This window comes from Phaethon lepturus, unplaced genomic scaffold (assembly GCF_000687285.1).
Source record: "Phaethon lepturus isolate BGI_N335 unplaced genomic scaffold, ASM68728v1 scaffold39715, whole genome shotgun sequence".
Classification (NCBI taxonomy): Eukaryota; Metazoa; Chordata; class Aves; order Phaethontiformes; family Phaethontidae; genus Phaethon; species Phaethon lepturus.
Window position 1 is genome coordinate 35,130 of NW_010543605.1, and position 14,455 is coordinate 49,584.

The following is a 14,455-nucleotide window of genomic DNA, read 5'->3' on the forward strand; positions in this document are numbered from 1 at the left end:
AAACTTTTCAATCATTTAATTCTCAGTTATGCATTTTATTAGAGGTAGACAACCAAATCTTAGCGTTTAATTCAAGTTATCATATTGGGGGGTTGGGGCACCCAAACAAAACAAACTTTCACATGATTGTGTATCCCAGAATTTAAAAACAGGAGCAATAGAACTAAAGACTCTGCTCACTACTGTTTACGTTTATTTTAAAATATTTCCAAAAGTTTTTGTGCAACAGCTCTTCAAGGTTATTTTTATTGTTTCATTTTCAGTGTTCCTGTAAGATCATGCTAAGAATTGTCAAGGAAAGTAACTTATTGAGGAAACAAAGGAAAGGTCAAAAAAAGGCACAACCTAAGGCTCTGTGCTGCTAACTCTCAGTCCTTCATTCAAGCACTCCTGTTAAAGATTTCCTACTGAGTACAGCTCTAGTGTTCAGTCCACCAAATATCCTCGCTAACCCAGAACTTTTAGTTCTGTTCAGTCCTGTCCTTTCTTAGGCTGGTAATCAGCTGGTTTATATTTCAAAATAAACTGTAGAAAACAGTTTCAGTCAATCACAGTTATGACAACGTTAACCCTGTAGTCCTGTAGTTTTTATTCCTAACATCCATGCTACCCAATGCACAATCAGTAAAGCTGTGGATTTAAATTAACCTGTTGCCATTTAACCTTCTAGTTAAATATGGCTTACTACAGCACACATTTTACATAGTATCATTGGAGTGTTACTACTTACTTTTTTGCTTCTCATATATGACAGCCGTCCCTCATGAGCATCAGGATAAGTGCAAAACAAGTATGTAGTGATGGCATGCTTTAAAAACGAATCACCAAGCATTTCTAGCCGCTCCAGATTAAATCCATCACTAGCATTTGAAAGAGTCAAAGCTTGAAGAATGAGACCAGGATTAGGACCAAGAGTTTTTGAGGAGTACACACTGGAAGGGTTCTTTTCAGAATCTGCTCTGTCTTTTGAAAGATTAATAGCTTTTGAAGTACTGGTGGTCACTGCCATTTTGGGGCATCCATCTGAGGTAGATCTGTTAGCATTTCCATCAAGGTATTTATTACTCAGTAGAGTACATTCATTGCTGGGCTTGGGCTGGTTCTCACTGCTGTATAAATTCTGAACGGGATATGAGGTAGTTGGTTGTACAGGTATTTCCTGCCTGCAGTAATTCAGCTGATTTCCTTGGCAAAAGTCTCTGTTAACTAAATCACAATTGCCATTGGCAAGATTTTTATTATAAGAAACACCATTAATTGCTGCAAGTTCTGCCGAGACATCAATTTGGAGTTTATTGGGTGACTCACTGAGCAATGTTCTGTAACTCACAGACATTTGGTCATGGTTTTCTGCAGAAGAGGTTCTATTAGCACCTTGATGTGCAGCATTTTCAGGGACTACAATTGTGCTGTGCTTACAGTAATTTTCATTCTCTACTGAAGAGGAGTTAGGAATAGAGATGAAGGATTTGCTGTCAATAGACTTTTTCCATCCAAAGTCCAAGTTAGGATATCTGTAAAGACACATGCTGATTTTGTTAACAAAAAATATTACCGTAAGACAAAACTACTATATGCACATACATGTTTAAAAAATGCCACATCCTTCTGAAAAGTATGGCGACTGCAGCATCTAACTTCACAATTCATGATCAAGTCTTTTTAAACTATGTTTCACTGAAAACTGACAAGAGTTAAACAAAGGGTGTCAGCTTTAAAGTCATGCGGTAATGGTTAAGTTTTCACCTTGTTTTCCAACGAAGTCCAATATCATATTGAAAAATACATATTGCAAAAATACATGCCTGAAATCTGCAGGAAGTGATTTAACCCCTACACCAGCATCAGTGGCTGTTTGAGCTCTTAGTTCCTCTGCTGTCAAAAGGCAGTGCAGGCGATAAAGTATGCTGGGGAGGCAAACTGCTTTTCTCCACAATGATGCTGGAATAGGATGTATAGCACAAAGCTCTGGAACCAGTATCTGGGGAGAGGAGGGGGGGAATGAAAAGAATTTTACCTGTAGTCATCAGATCATTGTTAAGAGAGAAGCAACTTGATTTAGGTACTCCTATTTTACCTGCTTATTCTGCAAGCTTTCCCACTTTGCCTTCCTCTTCTCAGCACTGCTTAGTGGAAGTGCTTTCCCCTTCTGATTCAAATGGCGAGGAGTCAAAAGATTAAGTCTAAAAACCATGTGAAAATACTTTAATGTAAGCACATTTGATTAATAGAACGTACTAGCTTAAACTTTCTACAGTGATGACTTATTCTTAGTATTCAACCTTAATGCATTGTGAAGTGACAGCACAGTTGTGTCTGGAAACAAAAGGACTCAAGTTACAGTTGTTAGAGCATAAGTTAAGTACACCCTCAAGAAAAAAAAAAATCAATAATTATTTTGGAAAACACAAGCCCTCAAGCTTTATCCCATAGTTGATTTAAAAAATGGCACTATTTGTCAAACTACAAACATGACTGTTACCTTGAAGATGTGTGGTCCACATCCAGCAGTGGCTGGTTGAGATTGGTCAGATCAAGATTATACTTTGTTTTATAATATTCAGCAAAAGTTTCATATTCAGGGGAAGGGAATTTACTGAGTGGAGTAAGATCAGTGTATACATCAGCTACATAGAATCGATGAGGCTGATCAAAATTTCGATACCTAAAAAAAAAAAATTTGACATATGTTATAGACTTAGGGCAAAGCTTGTGCTAATTTCTTAATGTTCTGATGTTGTCAGGTGATAAACCTGACAGGTGATAAATAGCTCACTTGAGGTTTTTGGTTGGGTTTTTTTTGTTGTAGAAACCATTTGTTTAGCTAACTCAAACACTAAATAAGAAGTGTGCTATAAAATAAGGAAGAATAAAGTCAATCTATAATTTATGGAATTCCCTCTACAGAAACATTTAAATTAAATGCAGGATTTGTATCTTCAATACCTAATACAAGATCAAGCTCTGGACAACAATCTCTAAGAGCAATGCTGCAAATGATGATTTCTTAATTCCAAGCACTTAACAATTGAACTTTGTAATTTGGCTTTTTAATGTCTAGTCTCCTATGTGCTACAATCAGTAGAAACCGAGTTCTGCTGCATACAGAGATGGTACTACCTCACACTTAAACTGGCATTTTAACCAAGTCATCCTCCAAATAAAGTTAAAATCCAAAACCCCAAATATTTAGTAAGGTAAATTCACAAGATTTCCAAGGACAATGCAGTTCTGGTAATACGGCAGAATGCTAGAAAAATGAAGTCAGAATGTTGGTAACACCTTTATTGTGGCTGTCAATGCTAATTGGATACTATGGTTATAAAGATTCACAGGAAAATAATAATTTTAAAATAATGAAATAAATATTCAATATTTAGATGTGCATATTAGCTTATTTTGTGCTTTGATCTGCTGCACCTATCATTTTAGGCTTCTATTCAAATATCTAAATAGACATCTCTAAATAAAATTAACACACTATTAAGAGAAAAATCAAGAAAACCATATTCTCAGGATGTCTGAACTTAATTGACGAACATGCTGGTTAAAGAGGCTTTCAGAAAATCCTTTTTTCTTATCTTATTCACATTCATGCCTATTCTGAAGAATTCAGTCAGAACTATACCAATACACAATTATTGTATTATGCTTCATCTGAGGAGCTTACAAAGAAGTAGAATAGAGAAGGACAAGCACATCTTTCCACCATTTGTATGTTGCCTGAAAATAAAAGTACTTGAAATTCTGAGATTTCTTAATGTATGAAATAAGGTCAAAAATTTTTTGCCTTCTCCCAAGACTGAATATTATCAGATGGCAACTAATAATTCTCATAACACTACCTACCTTTTTTTTTTTTTTTTTTTTTAAAAAAAAGGCAAAACTTAAAAAAAAAAAGGGAGGGGTAGGGAGTGGAGCGGTGGGGAGAATAGTACTAGTTTAGGCACTGTGGCCAGATATTCAGACAGGTGAAATACCATAGCTTCATGGAAGTCTGGCAACTCTGCAAATTCACACCACCTATGAGCTACTTGTATAGCATTAATTCTGATCACATGAAGTAATGCTTATACACAGTGATGGTCCATCACCACTTTTTCACCACAATATTCATCAGCACTGGCAGGATGACATTTAAAGAAAAAAAAAGTAGTCTAACACGGAGGAGACCAAAACAAAGTACTAATATTTATCTTCTAGATATATATTCTGCAACTACCATTGTTTACAATGTACTAGGTACAAGCACAAGCCAGTCAGTCCATCTTCTTTCTTCACATCATGCCAAACATGACATAGGGAATAATTTAAGTCTCCACAAAACCTACCAATTCCAGAGAACCTTTGCATATTCAGTACCTAAAATGATGTAAATTTCTCCTCTAAATACCAGGCAAGAGAAAGATTCCTTTAACTGGTCTTTTTCACTTGTTAATTTTTATGTCTCCCAACAGCATACTCCCCTTTAGCAGACCTTTTGTGTGACGAAGTAGTAACGAGAGAACAGGACTTGAGTGAGCTCAAACCTTCCAAATTAAAATTGGTTTCATTAGGCCAGTTCTTGATGAAGTTGCCATGTTATCAGAATGCTACATAAGTTTTGTGGTGAACTCTACTATTCCTAATATAAAGGTAATGAGTCTTGTGAGGCCTAAACTCTTAAATCCTACTATGTAAGATTACCTATTGACTAAAAAATATCTTTAAATTATTTAAGACACCACCAGATACCTTCAAATTAATCGCATACATTTTTACAAGCAATTCTATTGCAGATCTTAACATCCCTTTATTACAAGTAAATATTGTAAATATTTACCTAAAAAACAATTACCTATAAATACAATAGGTACCTACCTAAAGTATTTATACAGAACTCACCGTGGAATGATAACTGCATCCTGGTAATCTTCTAACTTGAAAATAAAAGGCATTTCTTTTGTATATTGTGTACTGGGAATGCCTGTACGCGCCTCAGATTTCTCAATGTCTTCCATAAACTTAAAGTCAATGTCCAAAGTGCTGGAGTCATCAACTTAAAAAGGAAAATGCAAAACTCAGTTATTCAGGGGAGAGTTTTCCAGGCTCAACTTTTCTGGGAAGATGTAAATTACAGGATTTTTTTTTCTTATTCTATACACATATCTGATTATTTCAAAAAAATTTCAAAGGAGATATATATATGATTTTAGACCTTTATGGAGTCAGCTGAAACCTACTATAAATCAACTTACATCACCAAGTTAAAATTAATTTGGAATTGTGAAGAAGTAATAAAAATATACCTGACAAATTTTCATACTACCACATACGGTATATTTTTCTACAGCTAAAATCTGAAATTTAACATAAACATAAGCTAAAGGAATTCAAAGCGAATATTTAAAAAACAAGAGCTCTGTTCTTACCAACATTAAGAGGTAGAACACAATAGGCTGAATCAGCTTCTGTGGGTTTGAACTCTAGTGCAGGTTTCTCAAGACGAAGAATATGTGAAAAAATGTACTGGTGGAGTCGCGTTATCAGCTCAAGCATTTGCAGAGACAGAGTAAAGCCAGATTTCTTAAGCTCAATAGATATTGTAACCTCTCCAGAACGAGTATACACAGGAAAGTGAGGAATCTAAATCAGAAAAAAACCAAAAGAAATCAAGAGAGAAAAACCAGACTATGATTCCTCTACAGAGTAATGGTTGTTTAGATCAGATGCTGAGGCAGTGCTTGCCTGATCCCACATCAAAATGGATCAGAATTTTGACCTTTGAGGACCTTCAACTGTAGATGAGATTTTGAAGGCTTAATTTCTTTTTTTTTTTTTAATAGTTCTCCTTGTGTTTTACAGCTCTTCTCTGTATATAAGGTCAAGTAAAAAAGAAAGTATTTTACATTAGGGAGGAAGAAATGTGAAAACCAGCAGTATTCCTGAATTTTTTTTTTTTCCCTGCAGGCAACAGAAAATATAATTTGAAAAAAAATCTTCCTCAGCTGAGTCTCATCCACAGAAAATGCCTTTCTATTAAAAATTTTCCAAAGCAAGAGGTGCCAATTTCAATTAACACAGCCTATTTTTTCTGCTGCTGCAGAGTAGGAATGCTTAGGGGACTTGCTACCATAGCTTTCATATAGATAAGGTAGCACTGCAGGCCATCTCTGTAGCTGATATGCCACGCCTATCATATCTCATACAAAAAGGGAGGAACATTTTGAATTTGCCACTGCAAAATAATAAAAAATAAAATCATAAAACAAAAGTTTGGTAAAAATAGAACAGACTGTTCCATCGCTAAAGACAGCAAATGAAGTTGTGACTGGATGGATATTATTGCTTCTTTTCAGGAGGTTACTCAATACAAACAGCATTTACGGTCACTTCCAACTCTCAATCTGGGGATGGGGAATAAGTGGAAAATGACAGGTTGTAAGGCATATAGAATAAGGAAAGAAGCTAGATTCATTACCTGAGGTATAGGTTTAGCTGTCAATATGCCAAAACATCTTGTTGTGTCCTCAGGAGGATATAGCTTTCGTCTCCTGAAGTTGAGCTCATCAGGTAGAGGAGTCGTTAACACCATTCCTATTACATACAGGTAACAGGGCTGATCAGGTTTGGGATAACTATCCCTCAAACATTCTGGAATCTAAAAACCAAAAAAAGACAGTCAACATTAACATGATAAATATCAGCGAAATTCACCTAAAGAGTATTCTTTGAACAAGGCATTGCATGTTTATTTGGAAAGGTGTTACTAAAAATGAGGAATAAAAAAATATTAATCTGGATTTAAGTAATGTTTTTTTTCTATAAGCAAAAACGTTTGGTCAGCAGCCTGGTCTGGCAGCCACGAGATCTGTCCGAACACTAGCATCAAGGGAGCACAATGCTTCCAGATCTTCCTATTTGCCAAGAGGCAACTTCCATTACATCCCTAACTTCCTCTGTATCCATCCTGTTAGAAATGCGAGTCTAACTGGAGAACACAGACATCACTTCACCATAAATACAACTGAAGTTTTGATGCCAATTTCCATATTTAGCCAGGTCTTTGGACCTTAAGAGAAGGGGAACAAAAAAAAAAAAAAGGAAAGAAAAAGAAAATCATGCACAGAGAGGAAAAAACCCCTACATCCCAGTAATTCAATTTTCATATAGGCTTGGCTGAACTTACAGCTTCATTATCACTCATTCTCTTTTCCCCAGCAGAGCTGCTTAAAAGCATCAAAAATGTTTTTTATACACTTGGGACAAACAAAAACAAAATTCAATATACTGTCCCTTTGCCCAGGCACTACACTGTAGAAGTTTTCTAATAACAATTTTAGCTTGCAGATGTGAATACTCACAAGAGCTACAGGCACTTTTAACTCTGCTGCTCCTATTTCTCATAGACCTTAAGAAACCATGCTTTATGTTTGGTAGGAGTTCATTACTTCATGGGTCTCAAAAATGATCCTCCTGTTTATCTAAAATTGAACTGCAGTAGATGTGGTCCTGGATTTTGAAGTTATACTGTAGCAAAACTATGGCCTTGGCTTAATGGAAAATTACTCATAAGTTTAATAACTATATTAAGCCCAAGAGGATCTTGTAGACCTTCAACATTTGCCAAAGCTTCTTTTCCAGATGTGAAAAGTTGGGACAAAAGCAAGGGAAAATGTTCTTGGATTCTATATTAAAAAATAACTGAGAAAGAATGATGCATCACTTGACAAATCAACTCCTCTGAATGAGAGATACCATAATTGTGCATTGTACAAGTCACACATATTCCAACAATCACTAGTGAGGTAAGAGGACTGAGAAAGGCACTTGTAACAAGAAGCACCAAGAAAAGCTGTGCAAAGGTTCAAGCTGTTTGTGAAATCTTGCAAGAAAAAGGTTCTCATCTGCTGTTCCCTCTGTAATACACTCTGTGATGCCACAGTATCCTTTCCTAAGTTTTCCTAATAACCAATTATTTAAACTACTAGTAAAATTGGGGCATGCGGAGGATGCCAAGAATGGAATTACTTAAGGGCTATCACCATAACTGAGGCTGCACGTGAACGTACAACACAGCACTATAGCCCACTACTGTAAGCTGACATTCCTACATGTGACCAAAGGCTATCGGTTTCTCCGTGAAATGTGAAGATTATCAGAAGCTACTATGCTTCTATTCTGAATGAGTTACCTTTCAAAGGACCTTAGACAGAACCTGTAACAACTGCAGGGGAAGAAAGAAGGTTCTGGAGTAGTTGCAAGACACTCTGAAAAAGCTTTTCTCCATTTTGTCTTAATTTTGAGTATTTGACATTCCCCCATAAATGCTAACTAAGTCCAGTTCCACAAACTGATGTGGCTGAAACCTGTTGTAACAGATCTACAGAAAACTTAATAAATAACGCAGAGCTGTAGTAAGATCTTATGTGACCACTTTCGCATTTTAAGTATAATTTCTAGAAGTATTTTAGAAGTAAAAAATATTAAAAGCACACTTATCTGATATTTTAAGATTTAAACCAAAAATCATTGAATTCTGTGTTCAACCAGTAAAGTCACCAAACTAAAGCAAGCATCTAAAAAAGAATAAAAATCATAATTTTCTATGTTTAATGCCTGGCTGATAACTTTGACCCCCTGGGCATCTCCTTCAGCCTTCAATTATTTGTCTAGAAAGCCAGTAATTCTTCCTTTGCTCTAGTGTATTTACAGATTTTACAGATTGTTAACGCAGGACAATTATTCCTCCCAGTTATTTCTATACTAGGCAAATACAACCAACAAGCTTTACAGAAAGAGTGCATTCTTTAAACTACAGGCATGCTTACAAAGCATATGATCCCATAAGCTCATTCATGTAATAGTGCAAGTCTCCATACAGTTAAAATTGCAAAATATTTCCACTACAAATGCAAGACTTGTTGTAAAAGACTCAAAAGATAAGATTAAGAGTTTGCAATTTTTTCTTATCAGTACATAAAGCATTGGAGATGTGGACAGCAGTGAGTGATACTAACAGCTTTAGGATAGCATTGTCGTCTTTTTGTAGAGCCTGGCCTTCCTGGAACACTGGTTTCTTCTTCATCATGTAAATCAAGCTCCTCCTCATATTTAACCGTTTCTTTACCAACTGGCATCAAATGATCATCCAGTTCACCTGAATATTATGAAGAGTACAAAAAAATACCATTATGAACAATCAAATTTTGGTTCCTTCAGAAACTACACAGTAGACGTGATTGCGCATGAAAACACCTCACCTAAGTTTTTAAAATGCACTTACTACTGCAAAGCTCCAAAAGTGTAACTTTGGAGGAAAAGCGATAAAGGTTGACTTTTTGGTAAAAATACTTATTTACAGAAAAACCTCTGAAATGTGAATTAAAAAATTGATTACATAATGAAAATGTCAAAGAAAAATAAACTCTTTTGCCCATAAAAAACAACCACTCACTGAAATGCTCATTTAAAAATCACTCATATGGAGCTATGCCAAGAAAGAGGGAACAGTTATATTTCTGTATCATTCTGAAAAGGGAATTACTACTGTTGAATGTGCACTCTCAACACTGAGTTGAGCCATCATGGTGTTATTCTTGGATACACTTATTGGTATGAATTAAGTGATCAAAAGGTTTAACTCAGACAGAATAAAAAAATACAAACCCCAGACTCACAATTTTTTTTTGCTTAAGAGATACATAAATACTTCATCAAACACCCATAACATGGAATTCTCTTTGAAACATTCCACAGTAAAGAGTACGACTAAAGACAAGAGAACTGAAGTAATCTTGCAATGTCCTATTTTTGGAACGTGACTTATGATGCAGTAGAGAATACAATAAAATTAGGGCTGTGTATTTTATATTTTAATTTGTTACAATTCAATTTAAAAAACAAGTTATTTTTTGGCTGCAAGATGCAGTCCCTGACCTACAATCAACATCTTCTAGAGAAAACGACTCTTTCCCCCTTTATTAGCTATATTCAATTTCAAAATCTGTGTCCCTTGCATTAACATTACATTTGCTGTTTAAGACAAAATACGTTAAATAACAGGATTCCCCTGGAAAATTTAACTTTAGCTTACAAGGTATAAGCTAAATTAGTAACTACATGATCATATCACAAAACAAAGCAAGAGAAAGGAAGCTATAGTAGATGGCTACACCAGAAACGCACGTATATGTAACATCCGTACCATGTTCAATTTCTCTATTATAAAATATTCTTTACTAAAAAGGTTGCTTTTCCAGTTCTTACCAATTTTGTGCAGTTTTTCACAGCAAATAAGAGCTACAACTCTCTCAGCCAGTCTTGCACAACTCATTGGAGGACCCTATAAACATTTAAATATTTAACAACTTTGGTTCATTAGCACATTACTTATTATACATGTTTAATTAGTTCGATTTAACACAAACTTATTAGGTAAGCAAAACTTTTTTAATAAATACACTGATGACAGTTTTGTGAAGGTATTTGGCTTATGTTGTTTTCCAAAAGCCAAAATTAGAAAATTACAGTAACTCAACATACTATTGATCAAAACCAATAAAGGATGTTTTTCTACATCTGATACATAAATGTGTGAAAAAAAAGGCACTAGGAAGAATATCTAAGTATTTTTGCCTTTGGAATAAACAGTTAACTGCTGGAAAACATTACAACAGAAACAAACTGTGATCCAAATACAGTTACAGAGCACAGTAACAACGTTAATAACAATGAAACAAACTCTAGAAATGGCACAGACACATCTACACCAGCATATTTACTTATTTCCATGCTTTTCTTTCCCCAAATACCTACAACAATTGAAGCTCGAAGAGGTGAGTTGATTGGCAGGTAGAGAGTAGAGTAAAACGTATGATCAGGTAGTTCTCGGGTTTTACACTTGGGAGCTAGGTGTGTAAATGGATCACTTGGTAATCTAGCGCAGTACCTAAGTTGACAAAACATTTTACAAATCATCAAAATCTGCAAATTGAAACCTAAACACATTTCAGTGGAGTCTTGCCTTACTGGAGTAAAACACTACAGAAGATCACTTCAGGCCATACTGAGCACTGCAAGGGTATATTCCTGAGTTAGTTCAACTAACTACGGAGCAGAAGGCCTCCAAAGTCCTTTACCATAAAGCTGGTCTCCAGCAAGGTGGTTCCAAGGTTATAATGATGCACAAGTCTATTCCACCTTTCCTTGACTGCACTCACCTCCCCCTCTCCCAACTTGGAGTCAAATGCAAACATGCTGATGTTAAACCATACTGGACCTCCTAACGGCCCATGAATAATACCACATATAATGAGCTGTCAGCTAGCCTTTGAACCATCTACCATTACACCCTTCGAATCTGACTACATTGCAAGGTTTTATTTACCAGGCAGTCCACTGAAATGGTCTGCATCTCAAAAATTTGACTACTAAGGTTACTATGGCAATTCCATCAAAAGCTTTACTTAAGTAAATGACATTCACTGCCTTCCCCTGTTCATAGTGTCAATCACTTCATGACACAGGAGACAAGGCTGGTCAGGTAAACTGCCCTCAGTAAAACTCTGTAGGCTGCTGCCAACCCCCTTTTCCTTTACGTGCCTGGAAACTGCTTCCGTGAAGACCTGGTCCATAATATTCCATATGACTAAGGTAAAATTGACCCGTCTGTAGCTCCCTGGATCTTCTTCCTTGCCTTTTTTGTAACTGTTGTAACATTTACCTTTTCCCACCCCTGAGGACCTCCTCTAATTGCCATGGCCTTACAAAGGTGGTATTTGGCTAGCTCCCTCTGAAGCATACCACCCTGTCTTGTGGACTGGTATTATATTCAGCTTGCTTACTGTGGTTTTGTTTTTAAACATGACAACAGATTACTATTACAAATATGAACACTAGAACTGGAAGATACTACAGTTTTAACAAGCCACTTTTATTTCTTTATTTTTAAAGCTAGCTTGTCAAAAGCAAAAATAATCTTACCACCCATTTTGAAATCGAATGTTTTCAGGGCAGCTTTTAATTAAACAGAAATCAAGATCACTACATTTATTATCAGAGCTAGAGCCTCTGTAGGGTAGAGCCAAAAAGCAAACTATCCCTTCAAACCGCTCTGACCACTTTCTTCAGGAGAGAAGATCCTGTCAGTATTCCTAAAAGGAAATGTGTACAATGCCCCAGCCTCTGCTTCCATGTTGCGAGGCAGACTAAGAAACTTTTTATTCAAAGAAAAGAACTAAGAAGTGAATATGCCTCTTACCTATTTATGTGTCCAATAGCAGTGTTAATAGTCACTCTTGGACTGTTCTCATCTGGCCTCAACACATAGGGTGGAAATACATCATCATCATCAACAATGGGTTCAGTTTCAGTTTCATTGGTATCAACAGATTTTGAGCATTTGTTTCTGAGGATCTTAACATTTCAAGAACAGAACATGGTAAGAGATTTTTCCCTTAAAAAATACTACAATACATTAAAAAAAAAACAGGCACATTCCTTTGACCTCATACCTTCTCGATTGCTTTGTACGTCTTAAGATCTTCTTCAAAACTTTTGATTTTGTCTGTATCTGCTAACATAATGTAATTGGAAATTGGTGCTCTAGCTCTTCCTTTTGACTGCACGTAGGAACGGTACTCTGTGGGCAAATCAAAACGCACCACCAAGTTGCATTTTGGTATGTCAACGCCCTCTTCTACAATACTAGTAGCAATAAGTAGGTTAGTCTCATGTGCACGAAATTTTCTAAGAACCTGCAAAAGTAATGAAGACAAATTTGACAGATTAGTCCGACATCTGTTTCCATCGTCAGATTCATAAGAAGCCAACAAGGAGAGTGGATCAGACATTCCAAAAACTTGCCTAAATATGCAGATAGAAAACTATTACAAGAAGTCTTTTCAGAAACACAGAAAGACTATCAGAACAGGCAGATTTCTAGGAATCAAATCTGGTACGTGGAATTACATGAGTCTAAGAAGCTACTACAGCCACTAGCAAATGGATAGGATCCCACCTATTTATTTACAATTTTTCAGCCGTAGTATGAAAGAAAATGCTGCTTTCAGGACAGCATCTTTTCCAACCATTTCTGAGGTTGAGATATTGTCAAGGGGTGGAGGACATTCTAGAGCTGGTACTTCTGATATTTATACTATTTACTAAACAGTATTAAGGAAAGGTTTGAGGGCTGGGGAGGGGAAGGTCAGAAGGCCAACCCAGCCAGAGGTGAGGGATAAATGCATTTGCTTTCAAAAGTAATTTACATGCTTTAAATGAGGTCAAAATCATGGGACTTTTATATAATTTAATGATTTACCAAATTCACTTTTAGCAAAGATAAATATTAAAGCCAGCTTAACCGTTGAAAATGTCAGGAACTTTGATTTTCTTTACAGTATTACTGTACTACTCCTAACCCAATGCAGAAAAATTAGATGGTCAATGATCTGGCTAAACACAAACATGATTTTACATAAAGTTTTAATTTCAGTTTGTGTAATGTGACATAGCAATGTCTCCAAACATGTTGTTTTTTTGTTTTGTTCTGTTTTTTTAAAATGAAGAACATCCCTATCTCCAATAAGTATGTTTATTTGTCAAATCAATGGTATTCCCTGAACTTCCAGTGACTGTGCCCCAGACACTGACTGTTGGTTTGGTTTGTTTTTATAGATACATACACACACACACACAAAAAAAACCACAAAACAAAAACAACAAAAAAAAAAACAAACCCAAAAAAACCACCCCAAAAAAAACCAAAAAAGAAAACAAAAGGTTCTGAAGGTATTGCTAGTTTTAATTATTTTTCTTGAAGTTACCTCTTCCTGTTTTCTGAACTCTACTTCCATCTGCTTGTTACGAGGCTGGTTCTTGCCAATGCCATGTCCAGTTATAAAATTGCTACTGATGTAAGCCAGTTCTGGATCTTGCTTGCCAGCTTCTTTTATCAACCTAAAAATATTACATGCATTTTTAGAAGTCACACAAATCAGAAAATAGAAGACAATCTTTTGTTTGCAAGATCTATATTAAAAGGAAAAATGGAAGCATGACAATTAAGCCATGCCAACACATAAACTGAGCTTAGTCTTCTCTGAAAACACTAATTCTAGTGAAAACCTCTGTAAGGATAATAAAAGACAGACTGCATATATACACAGCATGCGTGTGCATGCATCACATGCGTTTCAGACCTATCATGGTAAAACCAGCTTTTTTAAACCAATTTATTACTCTAAGGCTCCCTGTTGTTAAGGCACCCTACTCACAACTGCTTTAGTTAATCTCATTTTCTGTAAATTATGACCAGTTTTAGCAGAAAAACCTGTACCTGCTCCATCAACAAAGTATATTTCCTCAATATAAGGTGTTAATTTTTAAGTTAAAACATAGACAGTTATTCTCCTTAATATTAAAATACATATTCTGCACAGGTATACCAATGACAAAATGTTAACCTGTTTTT

The 14,455-nt window shown here is 35.8% G+C and overlaps 1 protein-coding gene across 2 annotated transcripts in view; it reads right to left on the reverse strand.

Moving 5' to 3' along the window:
* DICER1 (dicer 1, ribonuclease type III) overlaps positions 1–14,455 on the reverse strand; it is a 47,507-nt gene that overhangs the window by 11,673 nt on the left and 21,379 nt on the right. For both annotated transcript variants that reach the window (XM_010288381.1, XM_010288382.1), the window contains exons 10-22: positions 13,809–13,941; positions 12,495–12,737; positions 12,242–12,396; positions 10,798–10,930; positions 10,249–10,324; positions 9,000–9,139; positions 6,461–6,640; positions 5,412–5,625; positions 4,885–5,038; positions 2,483–2,665; positions 2,078–2,183; positions 1,806–1,981; positions 731–1,514 (exon numbers count right to left, since the gene is read on the reverse strand). In XM_010288381.1, the coding sequence (XP_010286683.1) occupies positions 731–1,514; positions 1,806–1,981; positions 2,078–2,183; positions 2,483–2,665; positions 4,885–5,038; positions 5,412–5,625; positions 6,461–6,640; positions 9,000–9,139; positions 10,249–10,324; positions 10,798–10,930; positions 12,242–12,396; positions 12,495–12,737; positions 13,809–13,941 (2,677 nt within the window). The remainder of the gene's footprint in view (positions 1–730; positions 1,515–1,805; positions 1,982–2,077; positions 2,184–2,482; positions 2,666–4,884; positions 5,039–5,411; positions 5,626–6,460; positions 6,641–8,999; positions 9,140–10,248; positions 10,325–10,797; positions 10,931–12,241; positions 12,397–12,494; positions 12,738–13,808; positions 13,942–14,455) is intronic.